This window comes from Archocentrus centrarchus, chromosome 22, assembly GCF_007364275.1.
Source record: "Archocentrus centrarchus isolate MPI-CPG fArcCen1 chromosome 22, fArcCen1, whole genome shotgun sequence".
Classification (NCBI taxonomy): Eukaryota; Metazoa; Chordata; class Actinopteri; order Cichliformes; family Cichlidae; genus Archocentrus; species Archocentrus centrarchus.
The window spans coordinates 19,018,489-19,034,506 of NC_044367.1; the positions used below are offsets into that span (position 1 = coordinate 19,018,489).

Sequence of the window (16,018 nt, forward strand, 5' to 3'; positions counted from 1 at the left end):
CTATGTGCACTTAAAACATAAAATCCAAACAACATGAAAATAATAATAAATCTGTAACCATTAAAGTGGAGGTTTTTGCACAAAAATCATGGAAAAATTCTGTTATTTGCTTGCTGTAACATCATAAATGCACAAAATAAAATGTAATAATTTGGTTTTGTGGTTCTTCTCCCAGAAGATGAACTTTATACCCCCTGGCCAGATGTAGGCTGGACATTTTTGTGGAAATGCTTTGTTATTTTCATCCTTCTTAACAAAATATTTGTAGTCCTGTTGAATGACAGCCAAAAATGTCTCCCAATCTGTCAGAAAAAAACTTGATAAAGCTGCATCTAGAACCTGAAGAATGCACGAGTATTGATGGAATAAAAAATGCTAGCCAGTTCTCCCTTCTTTAAACACTGACTCTGTGAATACGTGACATTTCTGCAGCTCCCCACCCTTGTTGAGCAATTCCTATTGGCGAACTTGGACACCAGCCATCGGCTCCTTCATTCGTACATCTTTTTGAGCCAACCTTGTCGATACCAATAGAGCCCCACTGCTGTTCATGCTGTCGGCAGTGCCAGCGTTGGTGCTGCATCATGGTGAATGCCCCTCAGAAAACAAGGAGACTGATATAGGTATATCATGCACTCTGCCTGTCAGCTTGTCAGAAATACTGCGTGTGCCCGAGCTCTCATCTTGTCCGTCTGACTAACTCAACCTACTTGCCTATCCATCAGTGGCTTTGTCACTGTATCTGTCTGTCACTGAGTCTATTCTCTCGTTACTTCTTTGGGTGTATTTTTTTTTAGCAAACACATCACCAAAGTGATAATTAATCCCTTGGGGAGGATTTGTTATGTTAATTTAGTCAGTGGGCATTGGGTTATATGTGCGTGTATGAGTGATGGGAAGCACATTTTTTTGTCTGACAGTGAGTGTATGTGTATAAATGTGTATGAATTTGCCAGGGATTGGCACAGGCAGCATTTAATCCGCAGGGGGTCTATGTTGCCCGTCTTGGAGAAACACATAATAACCTTTCAGATGTGCTGAATGTCACCACAGTGATCTATGGGCGACATTATTCAGAGTGACAGATGTGGAACTTGTCAAAACAACACAGTTTGAGCTCGGGAGTGTGTGCTGGTTGTGGGCTGTGGTTTTTGATGGTTTCTTTTTCATGTTTGCTTCAGTGCATGTACAGTGTGTTGTGCATGTGTGTGTTGTGTGTTTTATTCCACGCTGTTTGCATGTGGTTAACACAGAAGTGAGGATCAAGAGCTAATCTGCATAATTAAACATGTACATCTGTGCTTATGAATCCCAGTACTTCGATGTGTGTTAATTTGGATTTACATTATACTGCATCCATTGATGTTTTCTGTATTACATGAGTTATTATGTCAAAATGAACTTGTACTCTACTATAGTATACTTCACTCTATTTAAAATGTCTAGATTTGTCAGTCTCAGTGTGTTTGTTTCCAGGGAGGTAACATATTTACTTTTTCTAACGTATCTAACCATCAACAGCAATGCAATGGGAGACACGGGCAGAGACGACAGCATGAGAAAGGAACACCTCATGCTGGGAGAAAAGCAACTAAGGAGTCTTAGCCAGAGGAAGATGTATGTGTGTGTCTGTGTGTGTGTGCGCGAAGGAGTCATTTTAAACATTCAAACAGAATGAGCAGAAAGCACAAGATACCATGGTGAGGGAATAAAAATACAATAATGGGGGAAGAAAGTTAAGACAAAGGAGAGAACAGGAAGAGAAAAGAGGCGGGTGGGGGCGTTGACAGTCGTGAAGACTGAAAAGGGGAGATAGCAAGAATGTCAAAAGATGCCGGAGCTGAGCTCCAGAAGGGAAAGTGCTGGAAGAAGAAGAAAGAATAGAGAGCGAGTAAATGAAGCAGAAGTGACTGGAGATGAAGATTGAGGGAACTAAAGTAAAGAAAAGGAGGAAGAGACAGAGTGAAGTCATGAGAAGATGAAGATAGAGAGATAGAAACAGAGAGTAATGTGGAGTTAACTGGAGAGATATTGAGAGTGACTGGAGACTGAGACAGCAACATAACTGAGGCTACTTACAGCCACACATGTCTACAAAAGCCTGCATTTTCTTCCTGCCAAAAAGCCAAATGAGGTGAAATTGTGCATGTTTTGAATATGAAATGTTGCATTTAAAAGACTCCACATATTCATTTGGCCAATGGTGCATAGAATTTGCCAGGGTTAGGCAGCAATACTGGTGGAGTCTCTTTGTGCTGGTGTGTAGAAGAGAGCAAACCGGATGTTTATTACTGTCAATGAGAGAATGGTGATAAACTGCTGGCTGAGAGCATCACCCACTGCACCTCAAGATAGAAGCTGGCAGCAAAAGTTGGACAACAACTTTTGAGTTAACTGAAGATGTGACAGTGAAATGGATTTAAAAATTGAGTCACATCAAATTCTTCCACCTATCCTGCTTGCAACCAGCTAACTAGGTTTCACCCTAGGTCAGGGGTATTCGACTCCAGGCCTCGAGGGCCGGTGTCCTGCAGGTTTTAGATGTGTCTCTGCTTCAAAACAGTCAAATATAGAAGTCATTAGCAGGACTCTGGAGAACTTGACTGCATACAGAGGAGGTGATTCAGCCATTTGATTCAGGTGTGTTAGATCAGGGACACATCTAAAAGCTGTGGCCCTCGAGGCCTGGAGTTGAATAGCCCTGCCCTAGGTTACAGGTCGATGACCAATTTTGTAATCTTATCATCAGATCTGTTGCTGTATGTGCTGGACACTCAGGGGAAGACCACCTGGCAATAAGACTGGGGGGGGGGGGGGGGGGGGGGGGGGGGTGTCACCTGGCAGAACTTTGACAGCATTCTAAGGGAGGCTGAAGACATTGAGTCAGTTTGGGCCATGTTCCACACTTAAATTGTTGAGTATGCTGCAGCTGCAAGGTGGTCAGTGCCTGTCGTGGTGGTAATCCCTGAACCAGATAGTGGTCATCGTAGATGAAGAGCGCCATAGACGGCATTCAAGCTCGTTCCTTGGTATCCTGTGGGGGTGCTGCAGGAGTATGGGCTGTCTGGCCCATTTTTGTGGGCCATTCAGTCCCTGTACAACCGTAGCGAGAGCTTGGTCCACATTGGCGGCAGTAAATCAGATTTGTTTCTTGTGGATGTGTCATAGCCGGGCAATGTGTCAGTCAGAGTTGAACCCAAAATGCAAAACTGCGGAGACAGACGTAACTTAAAAGGTATTTATTGAGTCACAAAACAAGAATACCAAAATCCTCTTGGAAGCAAGGCAAGGAGCATAATCCAAAACAAGACGAGACGAGACATGGATACAGGAACACTCCACCATGACAAAACCAACGACCTGACAAAGAACTGACTAGAACGCAGACAATATCAACACACTAGGTAATGAGGCAACGAGGAACACCTGGGAGGGAGACACAGGAAGGAAAACTAAACATACTGCACAAGAAACAAGACACTACCAAAATAAAACAGGAAGTGGAACACGGACCAAGACTAAGACACAAGAACTTGGTAAAACATAAAGCACATAAAGCCAGGAGCTTAAAAAAAGAAACAGTACATTAAACAACAAACACAAACACAGCCCAGGACCATGACAGGGTGTTGGACTCCACCAGGGCTGCCCTTTGTCACTGATTCTGTTCATAATTTTGATGGACATGTATCTCAGGGTCTTGTTCATAAGTGACAGGAGAGGGGAGCGAGAGACTGGCAGACGGACTGGGGCTGCATCTATAGTGATGTGGTCACTGCAGTGGTCCATCATGGTAAAGAGGGAGCTGAGTGTGAAAGCGAAGCTCTCAATTTACATCCTTACTCTCACCTATCATCATGAGCTTTGGGTAGTGACCAAAAGAACGAATCACTGATACAAATGGCGGAAATAAGCTTTCTCTGAAGGGTGGCTGGCCTCTCCCTTAGGGATAGGGTGAGGAGTGCAGTCATTTGGGAGGGGCTCAAAATAGAGTCACTGCTCCTGCACATCGAAAGGAGACAGTTAATGTGGTTTGGCCATCTGACTATGATGCCTCCTGGGCGCCTCTTGGGTGAGGTGCATGTCCTACCAAGAAGAGGCCCTGGGTCAAACCCAAAACACTCTGCAGAGATTATATCTCTCGGCTGGCCTGGGAATGCCACGGTGTCCCCCTGGATGAACTGGAGGTGGCTGGTGAGAGAGAGATCTGGGCTTTTCTGCTTAGGCTGCTGCCCACGTGACCTGGCCCTGGATAAGCAGAAGAAGATGGATGGATGGATGGATGGATGGATGGATGGATGAATGGATGAATGGATGGATGGACTTGTCAATCAAAGCACCCTTGCCCCTAATTTTAAGCATTATTAGTATAGATAGCAGCACAGTGGCATGGTGGCTAGCAGTACTGCCTCACAGCTAGAATGACATATAGAAGGTCTGGGTTCAATTCCACCTTGGCCTCTCTCTGTGTGGAGTTTGCATGTTCTCCCCGTGTCTGCTTGGATAGGCTCCAGCCCCCCCTCGATCCTGAACAGTATAGATGGATATAGATGAGTTATAACAAAAATAAGAATAATCATGCCCAGTGCAATTGTTATGAAGGGGGAAATTAACTATATAGACCAGGCTCTAAAGTTATTTTATCGGCTTAAGTTGGGCATTTTAACATGGAAGTCTGTGTGGAATGAATTCCTTAACCAGCCTCATGTTGCCATTGGAGGAACAGCATGTTCTGGCACTTTGTGTTGGCTTAATTTGACAGCCCTACGGTTTACACTTTGGTTAGGCACAGATGTTGGACGCACAGAAAAAAACCAACGTGCAGAAGAAAAACAAAGTTGTTAGCACAGTGAAATTTGGAAGCTGTTCCTCTAATTAAATCAAACCATCAGTCATTTCAACAAATCCCCAAAATCCTGTGTATAGAAATGTGTACCAAATGAAGACCATGTACTTTGAAACGGTGCATCCTGTAGTTTCTGTGGGTTTGGAAACTTAACTGAAGCTTGGAAATTTAACTGTGCAGGCAACTTCTTTTTCTCCTCTGAGCCCTCCAAAAGCAACTGGAAAGCAATTTGACTGACAGACCAAGAAAGGAAGAGAGGGTTTGGGAGTTTTTTGTTGTTGTTTTTTGTTTTTTTGTTTTTTTGCAGGCCACGGTGAGAGTGCAGCATAAGTGGGAGTGACAAAGGCAAATCGAGTAAAGCTAAAAAACAGGAGAAAGTTATGGATGGCGAGTGGAATGACATAGTGAGAGAGAGAGAGAGAGAGAGAGAGAGAGAGAGAGAGGGAGAGAAGCATCCTTTGATGTTTGGTGGATGATGGAGCCTGCTGTTTAGGACGCAGGCAGGTATGGTAAACATCCAAGGCTTCTTCAACCAGAGGCTTTGATCACACCTGTATTGAGAGAGGATGTTGATGACTCACTGGTGTCAGAATACTAAAGAGTGACCACTACACACAGAACTACAGTTACTACTGGATGAAAAAATACAGAACGTGCAACTACAGCTGATATGCACAGGAGGACAAATACAAAGACGTTTGTTTTCTCTCTTCTCCTGTTTGTTTTAATCTTTTATTTCAACTTTTAAGATCTTCAATTTCTATTTTCTTTCATCCTGATACATGCACACAAAACCATAAAACACTTTTACGCAGATCTACTTTCCCTGATTATGGTCCAAGCCTCAGAATGAGCCTTTTATATCCAGCTGAGAGTCAGCAGCCAAAAGCCAAGTCTTTCAGCTGCATCTGGCTAACCTCACCAGACAATTCAATTGCACTGAGAGAGTGAGAAGAATTTGTGAGGCATCAGAGGATTAGGAACAATATCATATTGCTCAGGTTCACACACAGACAATATTAGAGAGAAATTGCTTCAAGCGGCGGAACAAAAATATGAAAAGGCTATGTACTGAGCAACATGCATTTCAACAGCAGTCTGTTTAACAGGCATAATTTTTTTTTTCATGAAGACACTGCTGAGTTTCAAAAACATAAAGCATTACAAAGTTTTAAATCTTTCTATCCCTTCAGAACTTAATTATCAATATGCTGGAAATACAAACACATATTTTTTCCCTGGAAATGAAAGATAATCAAGTTTTATCGCCCATAAAATAACAAGCATATGCATCATTTCTTGTACTGGTTGTAAGAGTTTACAGTGAATGAGTGAAAGGATTAGTGGAACTTTATAATTTTGCTCTGTACTTTCTTGTAAGCTACCTTAAAGCTCTTTTTGTGCAGAATGTTGAATAATTGTGATGGAATAGGTTTGGGGGAAGTTACTGTTTGTCAAAAAGTGAGCCACTCTTTATGAAATTGGTACAATCCACAGTATCTTTTGCATTCTGCTCAGTTTCTTGAAATTTCTTCCCTCCTAGATATTCTATGATAAACTGTAAGTGGTGTTATTGCAAAGGTAAAGCATTTAGGAACGAAAGCAACCGGCAGACCACATAAAGCTACAGAGCGAGGTCGCATAGTGCATAAAAGTCGGCAATGCTCTGCTGACTCAGTAACTGCAGAGTTCCAAACCTCCTCTGGCATTAACATTAACACAAAAACTGTGTGCCAGGAGCTTCAGGACATGGGTTTCCATGGCCAAGCAGCTCCCAAAGGTGTAATGTGTAGGTGGCTCAGTGCTGTTGTTATTACAGCCGGGGTCACTGGTTTATAGTTTCACTAACTCTGTAAATCGGGTGCTCTTATAACTCTTTTCTCCTCATTCAGGGACATTCAGGTATACAGCTATGCATGCAAAGCTTAGTTTATGGTCATCACATTGGCTGTGTTGCTTGCCAACTGTGATGTCACCACAGTCATGTCACTGTTTATACAGTTGCTTGATGCTTAATTTATGTTACCGTAATTGTGGCAGTTCTGTCTCACAAACACCAGGTTACAAAAATCGAGAGGTGCACGACAAGCCGCAACAACGCCAAAGTGCAGCCAAAAGTGATGTCACAACAGATTGCGCATCATTTGACTAGACTAAAAGAGGTTTAAACCTGTACCTTTGACTACACCCAAGGTGTCATTAAGCTGTGTAATATTCAGGACTTAAGTTACACCCAGATATCTGGGTAATGACTGTGTTCATTGTTTGTGAATGCAGATAAATGTCACAAAGCTCAAAGCTTTCAACATTGCATTTCACAAATACATACTCTTTTGCTCTCTGTGCTCAAGCATGGTTGCACAAAAGAGCTCAAACTACCAACAGAAACCACAAAGCATCTCTTAAAAAGCGATTCTTGTCCTTCATCAGCAGATTTTGCCCAATATGCAGATGCCCAGTTACACTGGCACCAATACATGTGTTTAGAAGAGTGGTGGGGTAGCACAGTGGCACAATGGTTAGCACTATTGCCTCACAGCAATAAGGTCCTGGGTTCTCTGAAATCCATGTGGGTTCTCTCTGGGTATTCCGGCTTACTCCCACAGTCCAAAGACATGCAATTAGTGGTGTTAACTTAATTGGTAATTCTATATTGCCCATAGGTGTGGATCTGAGTGTGAATTGTTGTCTGTCTCTCTGTGTTGGCCCCGCGACAGACTGGCAACCTATCCAAAGTGTACTCTGCCTCTCGCCCTATGGCAGCTGGGATAGGCTCCAGCCCCCCAGCGATCCTGAATTGGATAAGCGGAAGAAAATGGATGGATAGAAGAGTGCTGAATTGCAGCTGTAACAGTGATATCACAGTGCTCTGACAATTGTATACTTATCCAAAACAAAAGAAGTTAAACCCCTGATGTTCAGCAAAATGCAAGACTTCAAGACTTAAATTGCAAATTAATTACATCATAATTAGAAAAATCTTTTTAGTTTCATAATGTCAGCTTTTGTTATGTTATTGAGTTCTTTAAAAAAAATAATGTTGCACAATACTGTTATATCACCGCTTTCACAGCTTTGAAAGAGACACATACACATTCAAAGACAGACACCCCTCACCTTCCCCCATCTCTCTCTCTCTCTTACACACACAAACACACACACAAAACCACATCACACAAACTCTTTGAGAAAGAGATGTGTCTTATATGTGAGTGCATTCCCATGTCTTTTTGGCTAGTGCACTGTGTGTGTTTAATTCCAGATGACACCCAGCCTGAGAGTGGAGGATACGGGACACACAAACTCTTACACACACCAACATGCACTGTTTAACAGCTCGAAATGCAGTGGCACACACCTGCACATTCACACGCTCACCTGCACTCGCAGTTTCGTCTCGCCTCTGCAAATTAGAAATGCAGACAGTGTCACAGGAGCAGGGCAGGGCACTGATACAACCTAATGTATCCTGGCACATTAGCCCTTTCTTGGATTGAGCATCCTCACACACTGAGACCCACTTTGCCATGCTACCATTTAACCAGCCACACATACACACAAACAAACACATGTGCTTGCCTGCATAAACACACACACATACTTTACTGCATACCCAATGTACTAATGCTCAAATGGTAGTCATCCATAAATGTATCAGTGCACAGTCAATAGGCAAAGCACATTTGTTTCAGATGGAAAACCATAGCCATATAAATTGAAATGAAATACAGAAAACTCCTCTTCCATCTGCTCTTCTTCCAGCTGGCCTCCACCTCCTCTTCTACTTTTTCTTTCTTCATTTTTATGCTTTTTTCTAAACTCATTTCATGCAATCTCATTACCCCATATTTGATTGTCACCCTCCCCTCTCTGCTTTTTTCTCTCTATTGTTCTTGCTCTGCACATATTTCCCTTTCTCCCCCACCTTTTTTCTCTCTGTTTCACTCCTTCTGTTCTTTGCTTTCAGGCCTTTTATTCTCATTCTATACATCTCTCCCTCTGTTTCTCCCTCTGCCTTTCCCCTTTAGTTGTTAATAAGAGTTGATTGGGAGCAGAGAGAGCCAAGAGGAGCTCCCTGGTGGATCAATGCCTCTAAATGATCTGTTCAAGGATCCCTTTAGAAGCTGCAAAACGCACTCTGATAGGGCACCGAAGCATGAAGACGCTCATTTCACATCTAACTCACTTCCTGATTTGCCCTCTGGGAGAGAGATAGGACTGCCGTTATAGGGATAATTTGTCCCAAAGCTAAATATCCCACTAACCAAGAGTGCTTAGACCAAAATGTCTTCATTCTAGGCAATCAATTACTGCCAAGGTGAGGGAGAAAATGATGAATTTGTTTAAAAAGCCCAAGCTGCCTGTGTGCGTGCTGTCTGTGACAACTAGATTGCACAACAGCTTGGTTTTGTTTAGGCTATGCTTATTTGATTGAAGACATTTTCCCGCGTCTCAAATTTACTGAGCTTCGAGATACAAGATTTGATAACATGGGGTAATGAATTTTAAATGTACTTGAGGTGGTACATTTGGAATTGAATTGCTTGTAGCTATGGTGGCGATAATGAAGATAATGAAAAACACCAGAGAAAGTGGGTCGCTACAGACATGGACATGTTTACTTGACCACAAAGAAAAGTGATATTGCACTGATTAATTTAAGCATGCATCAAAATGTTAGATGCTTTCTGAAGGGTATGCCTGGTGATATATTTCCTAGGGTGCTTCCAAATGTGTGTTCAAAGTGTGATGGGACTTTCCTTTATTCCATAGAGCTCACTTTTTGTCGTGCCGTTAAAAAGACATGAAATCTCCGCTGTGCTCCTTAACAGGGTCCTGACTTACAGCTAGAGATGGCTACAAATATCAAGGAATTAAATGCAGAGAAAGAATTTCCCTACAGGAAACAATAAATGATATCATAACTGAACTTACATTGTTATAAAAGCAAAAAGTTGCTTATTGCCTGTTTAACTATTGAGTCAACCTATAACCTATAAACATCCCAGAGCAAAGGGCGCTGTTTATTAATAAGCAAGCACTAAAAAAAAAACCCCAATAAATGCAAACAATTTATTATAAACATACTGTGCATTACTAAGATTTATGTCTATAGAAAAACAAAACAGGGAAATCCAAAAATCTAGAGAGGCAGACTGCATGTTGTTGGTTTTAGTCCTCATTGGCATTTGTTGACAATAACAAAAATATAGAGTATCTCCAACCTCATCCTTTAAAGAGAGACTGTTTCACTTCACTGACTTCAAGATTGTAGACAGAAGTTCAGTTCCCTTATAAGCAACACTGGCACCAAAACATAAACATAAACAGAGCCTGTATTATAAAGGGAAAATATGCAGGCATATGTTTTTAATGTATTAAAAATGACTAGCAGAAGTTGCTGAAAGAGGATGACGGGGCCTGACTATCCTGCACATTTCCATATCACCTGCACTTGATCAATATTATAAGGAACTGGTACAGAGTAGAAACCTCAGGGTTCAATACAAATATTTTTTTCTTCTTCTTTCACTTTTGTGATGCCAACCCTACTGATGTGCATGCATACTGAACTAAGTGGACACCCATAACAGCAATGTGCACTCTCTGCCATCATGACCCACTTCTCTTGAGCATCATACCACAAGGCTCATTCAAGCATGCTGACTGGAAAAAAGCCTGTGTTTGAAACATGCCACGAATTCCCATGAATCTTAGTTAACCAAGCTTTATTAAAATAAAATTGGTTGCTATATAAACTTCTGGCATAACCAGAGGGATCGCTATTGATTTTTCTGGCTTTATTTTTTTATTAAATAAGTTGTTTTGTTTTTGTTTGGTTGTTTTTTAAATGCCCTCTAGGTTGTTTTTGTTTTTTTGTTTTTTTTTGCTTTTCACAGACTCCGGTGGTTTAAATCAGAAAAACAATTGTTTCAGTGTCCTTGAGCAATATACGGAAACTCTAAGGGTTGCTGTTCTGTGACCTTTGATTTGTCTCTGAAGATGTGCAAGCACAAAAAGCGCACAATTTCATACAGTTACATTGCACCGGATGACTACTCTAAGTAGGCAGTTTCCGTTTGTGCTGTGCAATCATACAGACTTTTTAGTAAATATTGATTGTTTTTCAGGAATATAAAGATTTTTCCTAACATATGTCTTCCACAGTCTCATTTTACCACAGAAAACACCTCTCCTCACAAATTCTATCCATCAGCCTGTTTGGTTATTTTTTTATCCATGAAAAAATGTTCTTGTTTTTTTCTGTGCATTACAGGTTCTGGCATGGAGAGTACAGAGTGGCAGTGAACATCAATGACTATCTAGACATCTACTGTCCATACTATGAGGGTCTTCCATCCCATGGACGCATGGAGCGCTACATCCTATTCATGGTCAACCATGAGGGCTACACTTCCTGCCAGCACAGGATGCGTGGCTTTAAGCGCTGGGAGTGCAACCGTCCCACTGGTCCTGATGGGCCCCTGCGCTTCTCAGAGAAGTTCCAGCTCTTCACTCCTTTCTCCCTGGGCTTTGAGTTCAGGCCTGGACACGAGTACTACTATATCTGTACGTTATCGCCTAATAGAGTGTGCTTCTCTGTGTTTGTTTCTCTTGCATCCAAGTGTGTGTGCGTGCGAGTGTGTTTGCATGGTATTCACGCTCATGCTCAATTTGCATTTGTAAACAATATGTAAATATGCAATCAACAAAAGCTGATTGAGAGTTCTCAAACACAGCCCGCATAAATACACCTTCCATCTCTCATTTACTCCTCTTACTCTCCCTCACTTTCTTTATTTCTTAGTGCATCTCACTGCTTCTGTCGAGATCATGAGAGGTGTGCTCAGCAAAGTGGTAAAAATGTCACCAGGCGTAGTTTGTAATCATTTTTATATTAGCTGTATTGATGTTTCTCCTCACTTCAACAAGTGATGTATTAGTATCAGTGATGGTCCTTGCCCCCCTGAGATAGCTTTTTTTTTTTTTTTTAACAGAGTTTAAAAGCTATCATTCCCCCAGCAGGCATGGGACAAATAGTAGCTTCAAATTACTCTTAAACATTGTTTTTCAACTTCTCAGTGTGGAATAGATTTACCGCATCCGGACGGTTTAGTTCAAAATCAGTTGGTAATCACAGAAAAGCAACACTAAATTGACTTTGGAAAGCTTTACTGTCAACGATCAAAGACAGAAAAGCGCCACTTTTTCTTTGTGTGCTGTAGGAGCCGCAGTTGTCAGTTTTAATATCCAAACCACCTGGGAAAGAAAGCTGTTCTTCAGAGGGAGGACAGCTATAATGACACCAAAAGCATTTGAATAAACAATTTATTCTGTTGTTTTTTTTGTCAGTCTCAAATGACCATACAGTCACCAGTTGAGTTATGTAAATTCAGCATTAGTCTTTGATCACTTTACCTTTTATTAAGTACATGTCAGTCAACAGAGTGAGGGAAAAATACTTCACACAAAGTATTCAGTTTGCCAGAAGATGACTATACTGGATAACCACAGAGGAAAGTCATCCGATTAGTTTTTTACTGACTTGACCTTTGAGAGTTTCCAAAGAAAAATCTTATTTTGTCCAAAAGATTTTTTTTTTTTTTTAACTGAGTGGAATTTAACCAGTATGCAGCCTGACACGGGTCTCTTCATTGCTCCTTACATTACTAGTGCACAGTTGGCAGAAAAACTGACCTTGACCTTTTTAGCAGGAGATGATGCATTCTCACCATGACTCATAATGGGAAGAAGGGCCTGTAGCACCAGTTTCAGGTCAGGTTGTAGAGGTTTTTTGGAGTTTTTTTTGCCCTTGAACAGTGATTCAGTAATTCGCATTTTACAGTGAAATTGTGTTCATTCAGAGAGTGCAAGAAGATTTCAGACAAAGCAAAAAATGATTAATTGTCAGATATTGAAACAGGTTTAATTCAGTTTGTGATAGTGGTGTTGTTGAGATTTTATTTCTCATGCAGTAACACTTTTGTAATACAATAACCATAAAAACAAATGCAAAATGCAATGTGTCACATTATTGCATTACTGACAAGTGTTCTGTTTATGCCTCAAAGATTATTTTTAGATAAAGAAACTTTTTTTTTTTAAATTACAACTTATTATCTGCAAATATTTACCCAAGTCTGTTGTCTATACAACCACAAAGACACAGCAGGCGAGAGTCAGGGAGCTGAAGAGACAACGATAACAGCCACTCGATGTCCCACTGAACTTTTCCCAGTTGGCACACATACACACAAGCACGCATTCTTCTATTTTCAGTCTCATGAAGGGATGGTCTGGGCCCCTCTAGTTAGTTGCTGACTATGGTATTGTGTTCATGGGACCCCTAAGGATAGTGTGTATTCCACATGACTGGAATGCTTGTGAGTGTGTTTGAATATGTGTGTGTGTGCTGTGGGGGGAGGGTTGATCATGGGGGTCAGTTGTCAAGCGATTGTGAGTCCGTGAAAGGCCATGTCCATCATCTTGACTGACAGGCGAACACACAGTCTTGTCTCTCACCGTCTCTCACACACTCACACTGAACACACTCATGCACAGGTCAGTACTGATGTGGAACGACAATACGCCGACCATTTTAACCACCCAACCTTTCCGTTGAGTGCCTGATTGCGTGTGTCCTATCTGAGTATACTCGTGGAGCACATAGTTAATCGAGATTTGTGGTCATGAGAGTGTATGTCTGCAAGTGCATGTTGGTGTGTGTATTTGTCATGTGGCTGACATGTTGACAGGTCGACTCCACCCCTTGCCTTTCCCAGCTGTCATCTGATGAGGCTGAGTGGTTTTCAATGGGTTTTAAGGAGACTTTAGATTGTGGATGTGCTGGGAACATGAGCCACTGGGTGAATTGGTATGATTTTTAAAAATGGCACAGGTGGAAATTGTTAGGGGCAACAAAGAAGATGAAAAAAAAATCCACTTCTGGCCCTTTTTGCCTTTTCAGTCAAGCCAAAACAAAAACATCCAACAGAAGAACAAATTCACTGCTGGGCCCAAGTTTCTCTGACCACTGCAAGTAGTGTAGGGAGATTATTGGGGAAAAAATTGATGGATAGCAAGTGACCTATAGGTAAGGCCTTAAAGGGTAAAGGATGAAGATCAGAGAGAAAGACAGAGGGAGGAGTCGTGGGCAGAAGAAGAGGGAGGAGAGGGCAAAGGAAGGGTCAGATTTATTTCCTGTTCACTGTGGATCTTGATGATCATTCTCTATGGGGCCACTATGGGTTGTGGCTTCCTCAAGGGAGAAGGCCAGTAGGTCTCCATGCACACTTCTGAAACAAGCTGTGTGTGTATGTGCACATTCTTTTACACATCTGCGTATGTGTGTGGGTGGGTGTGCTCGTCAGCATGTGTGAGTGGTCGGAGACTTGAACACAATCTCCTTTAGGGTCTCCAGCTCTATTTCACATCAGAGCGAGGTGGGACTAAAAACCCAGATTCAATTTCATTTACTCTACTTTGAAGTTTGAATCACACTAACTTTTAACATTTTTTCCATTTTTTTTGGCATTCAATCTGGGCAGCACACTGGCTCAGTGGTTAGCACTGTCACCTCACGGCAAGATATACCTGTGACTGTGGGGAATTTGCATGGATTTCCTTCCCCATTCCAAAGACATTCAAGCCAGGTCAATTTGAGAGTCGGTTATTTCCCTTAGGTATGAATATGAGTGTGAATGGATCTCAGTGAGCAGGCCGATGCCTTACAAACTTAGTTAGATTGCCTAAAGTGCTTAGTGTGTTTATGGGTCACGAGCTTGGGAACATCAATTTAAAATCCGTAAAAGGGATATAATACATGAAACTGCACTCGATGCTGCACTATATGCTGTCAAGAAAGCAAAAGGCAAAGCAAAAGGCTGCATTAATTACTGAAACAATGTCATATTATGTCAAATGTTTAACATGTTAACTATAAATAACTTTTCCTTTGCAGTATGTCATCTGAAATATTCCTTTAAAATAAAATTTTCAAGAACTCACTGCACACCATGCTGAGATATGCCATGTTTTCTGCTAAAAGCACTTTAGGAATCACATTGTTTGTGCAAAAAATATTATTGGCATTCAGCTAAAGAAATTATGAACAAATTATGTTGGTGTTTTGTGTAGACACAGCATTGGTTCATCCCTTGAGTTAGGTGACTTTTTTATGTTTGAATGATTCATGGGTCGGTATTAAGTGGCTTAACAAACAAAAAAAAAACATTCATCTGAAAATGGTCAGGTACAAGGACTGGACAGACAATGAGTGAAAAAGCAGCCAATGTCTAAAGATAAAATCAAAATAAATAAACTGAAAAGTCTTTTGAAGGCTTGAGGGGTATACAGCACAACACATCAACATAGCCTGGCTTTCTTTGCATTAGGTGGCTCAGCGAAGCCTAAAACCATATTTGGTGATTATAGATATCAGGACGATGGTTATCTGAGGCTTTGTGTATGTTCATGTAAAAAGAGGTGTTTCACAGGTCATGTGACTCTTCTTCTACACAAAATGATCCCTATGAGCACCTACAACTATAGAGATGTTATCAGATGATGATGAGGATGAAAAAATAGTGATCAAGTGTCTATAAAGAACACAAAAATATTACAGTAAAATGCAACACTTCTGCAAATAAGACAAGGGAGTAATGCTAAAGAAAACTGTTAATCTTGGGATTTATTGCACAAAGCAGTAAAATAAACATTTTAATTTGTGGCTATTATTTTATCTCAGTGTTGCTGTTTCCTTCTAAGGTGCTGGCTACACATTCGGGTTCTGAAACTTTAAACTGGACACATTTAAACATTAAAGGTTACCGTCCCATAGCGCAATAACAAAGGCATGTAAATCGCTTCAGTTTGACACAGATCAAAGTGAATTTAATTGTACTGACTGAATAGATATTCTTCCCCAGCAGAAAATCTATATTGCACTCAAAGCATGCTGTAAATAAAAGAATCAGTGAAAATGTGAAGCTTCCAGTTGATTTTAACCGTGGTGATTTAGCCAGGTAAAAAGAGAGCTACTTTTGTGACACAGAAAACTCTGACTTTAGGTTCGACATAGCTCACTAAGCCATTAATCTAGCTTCATAGTAAGAACTACTGGAGAACTATTGCTCAAGACAACTTTAAAAAAAAATTCTAAGAAAGTCTGAC

The 16,018-nt window shown here is 41.1% G+C and overlaps 1 protein-coding gene across 2 annotated transcripts in view; it reads left to right on the forward strand.

Annotated features, from left to right (window-relative positions):
* The window catches only part of efna2a (ephrin-A2a), an 88,680-nt gene that overhangs the window by 69,570 nt on the left and 3,092 nt on the right, over window positions 1-16,018 (forward strand). For both annotated transcript variants that reach the window (XM_030719634.1, XM_030719635.1), the window contains exon 2: window positions 11,124-11,416. In XM_030719634.1, the coding sequence (XP_030575494.1) occupies window positions 11,124-11,416 (293 nt within the window). The remainder of the gene's footprint in view (window positions 1-11,123; window positions 11,417-16,018) is intronic.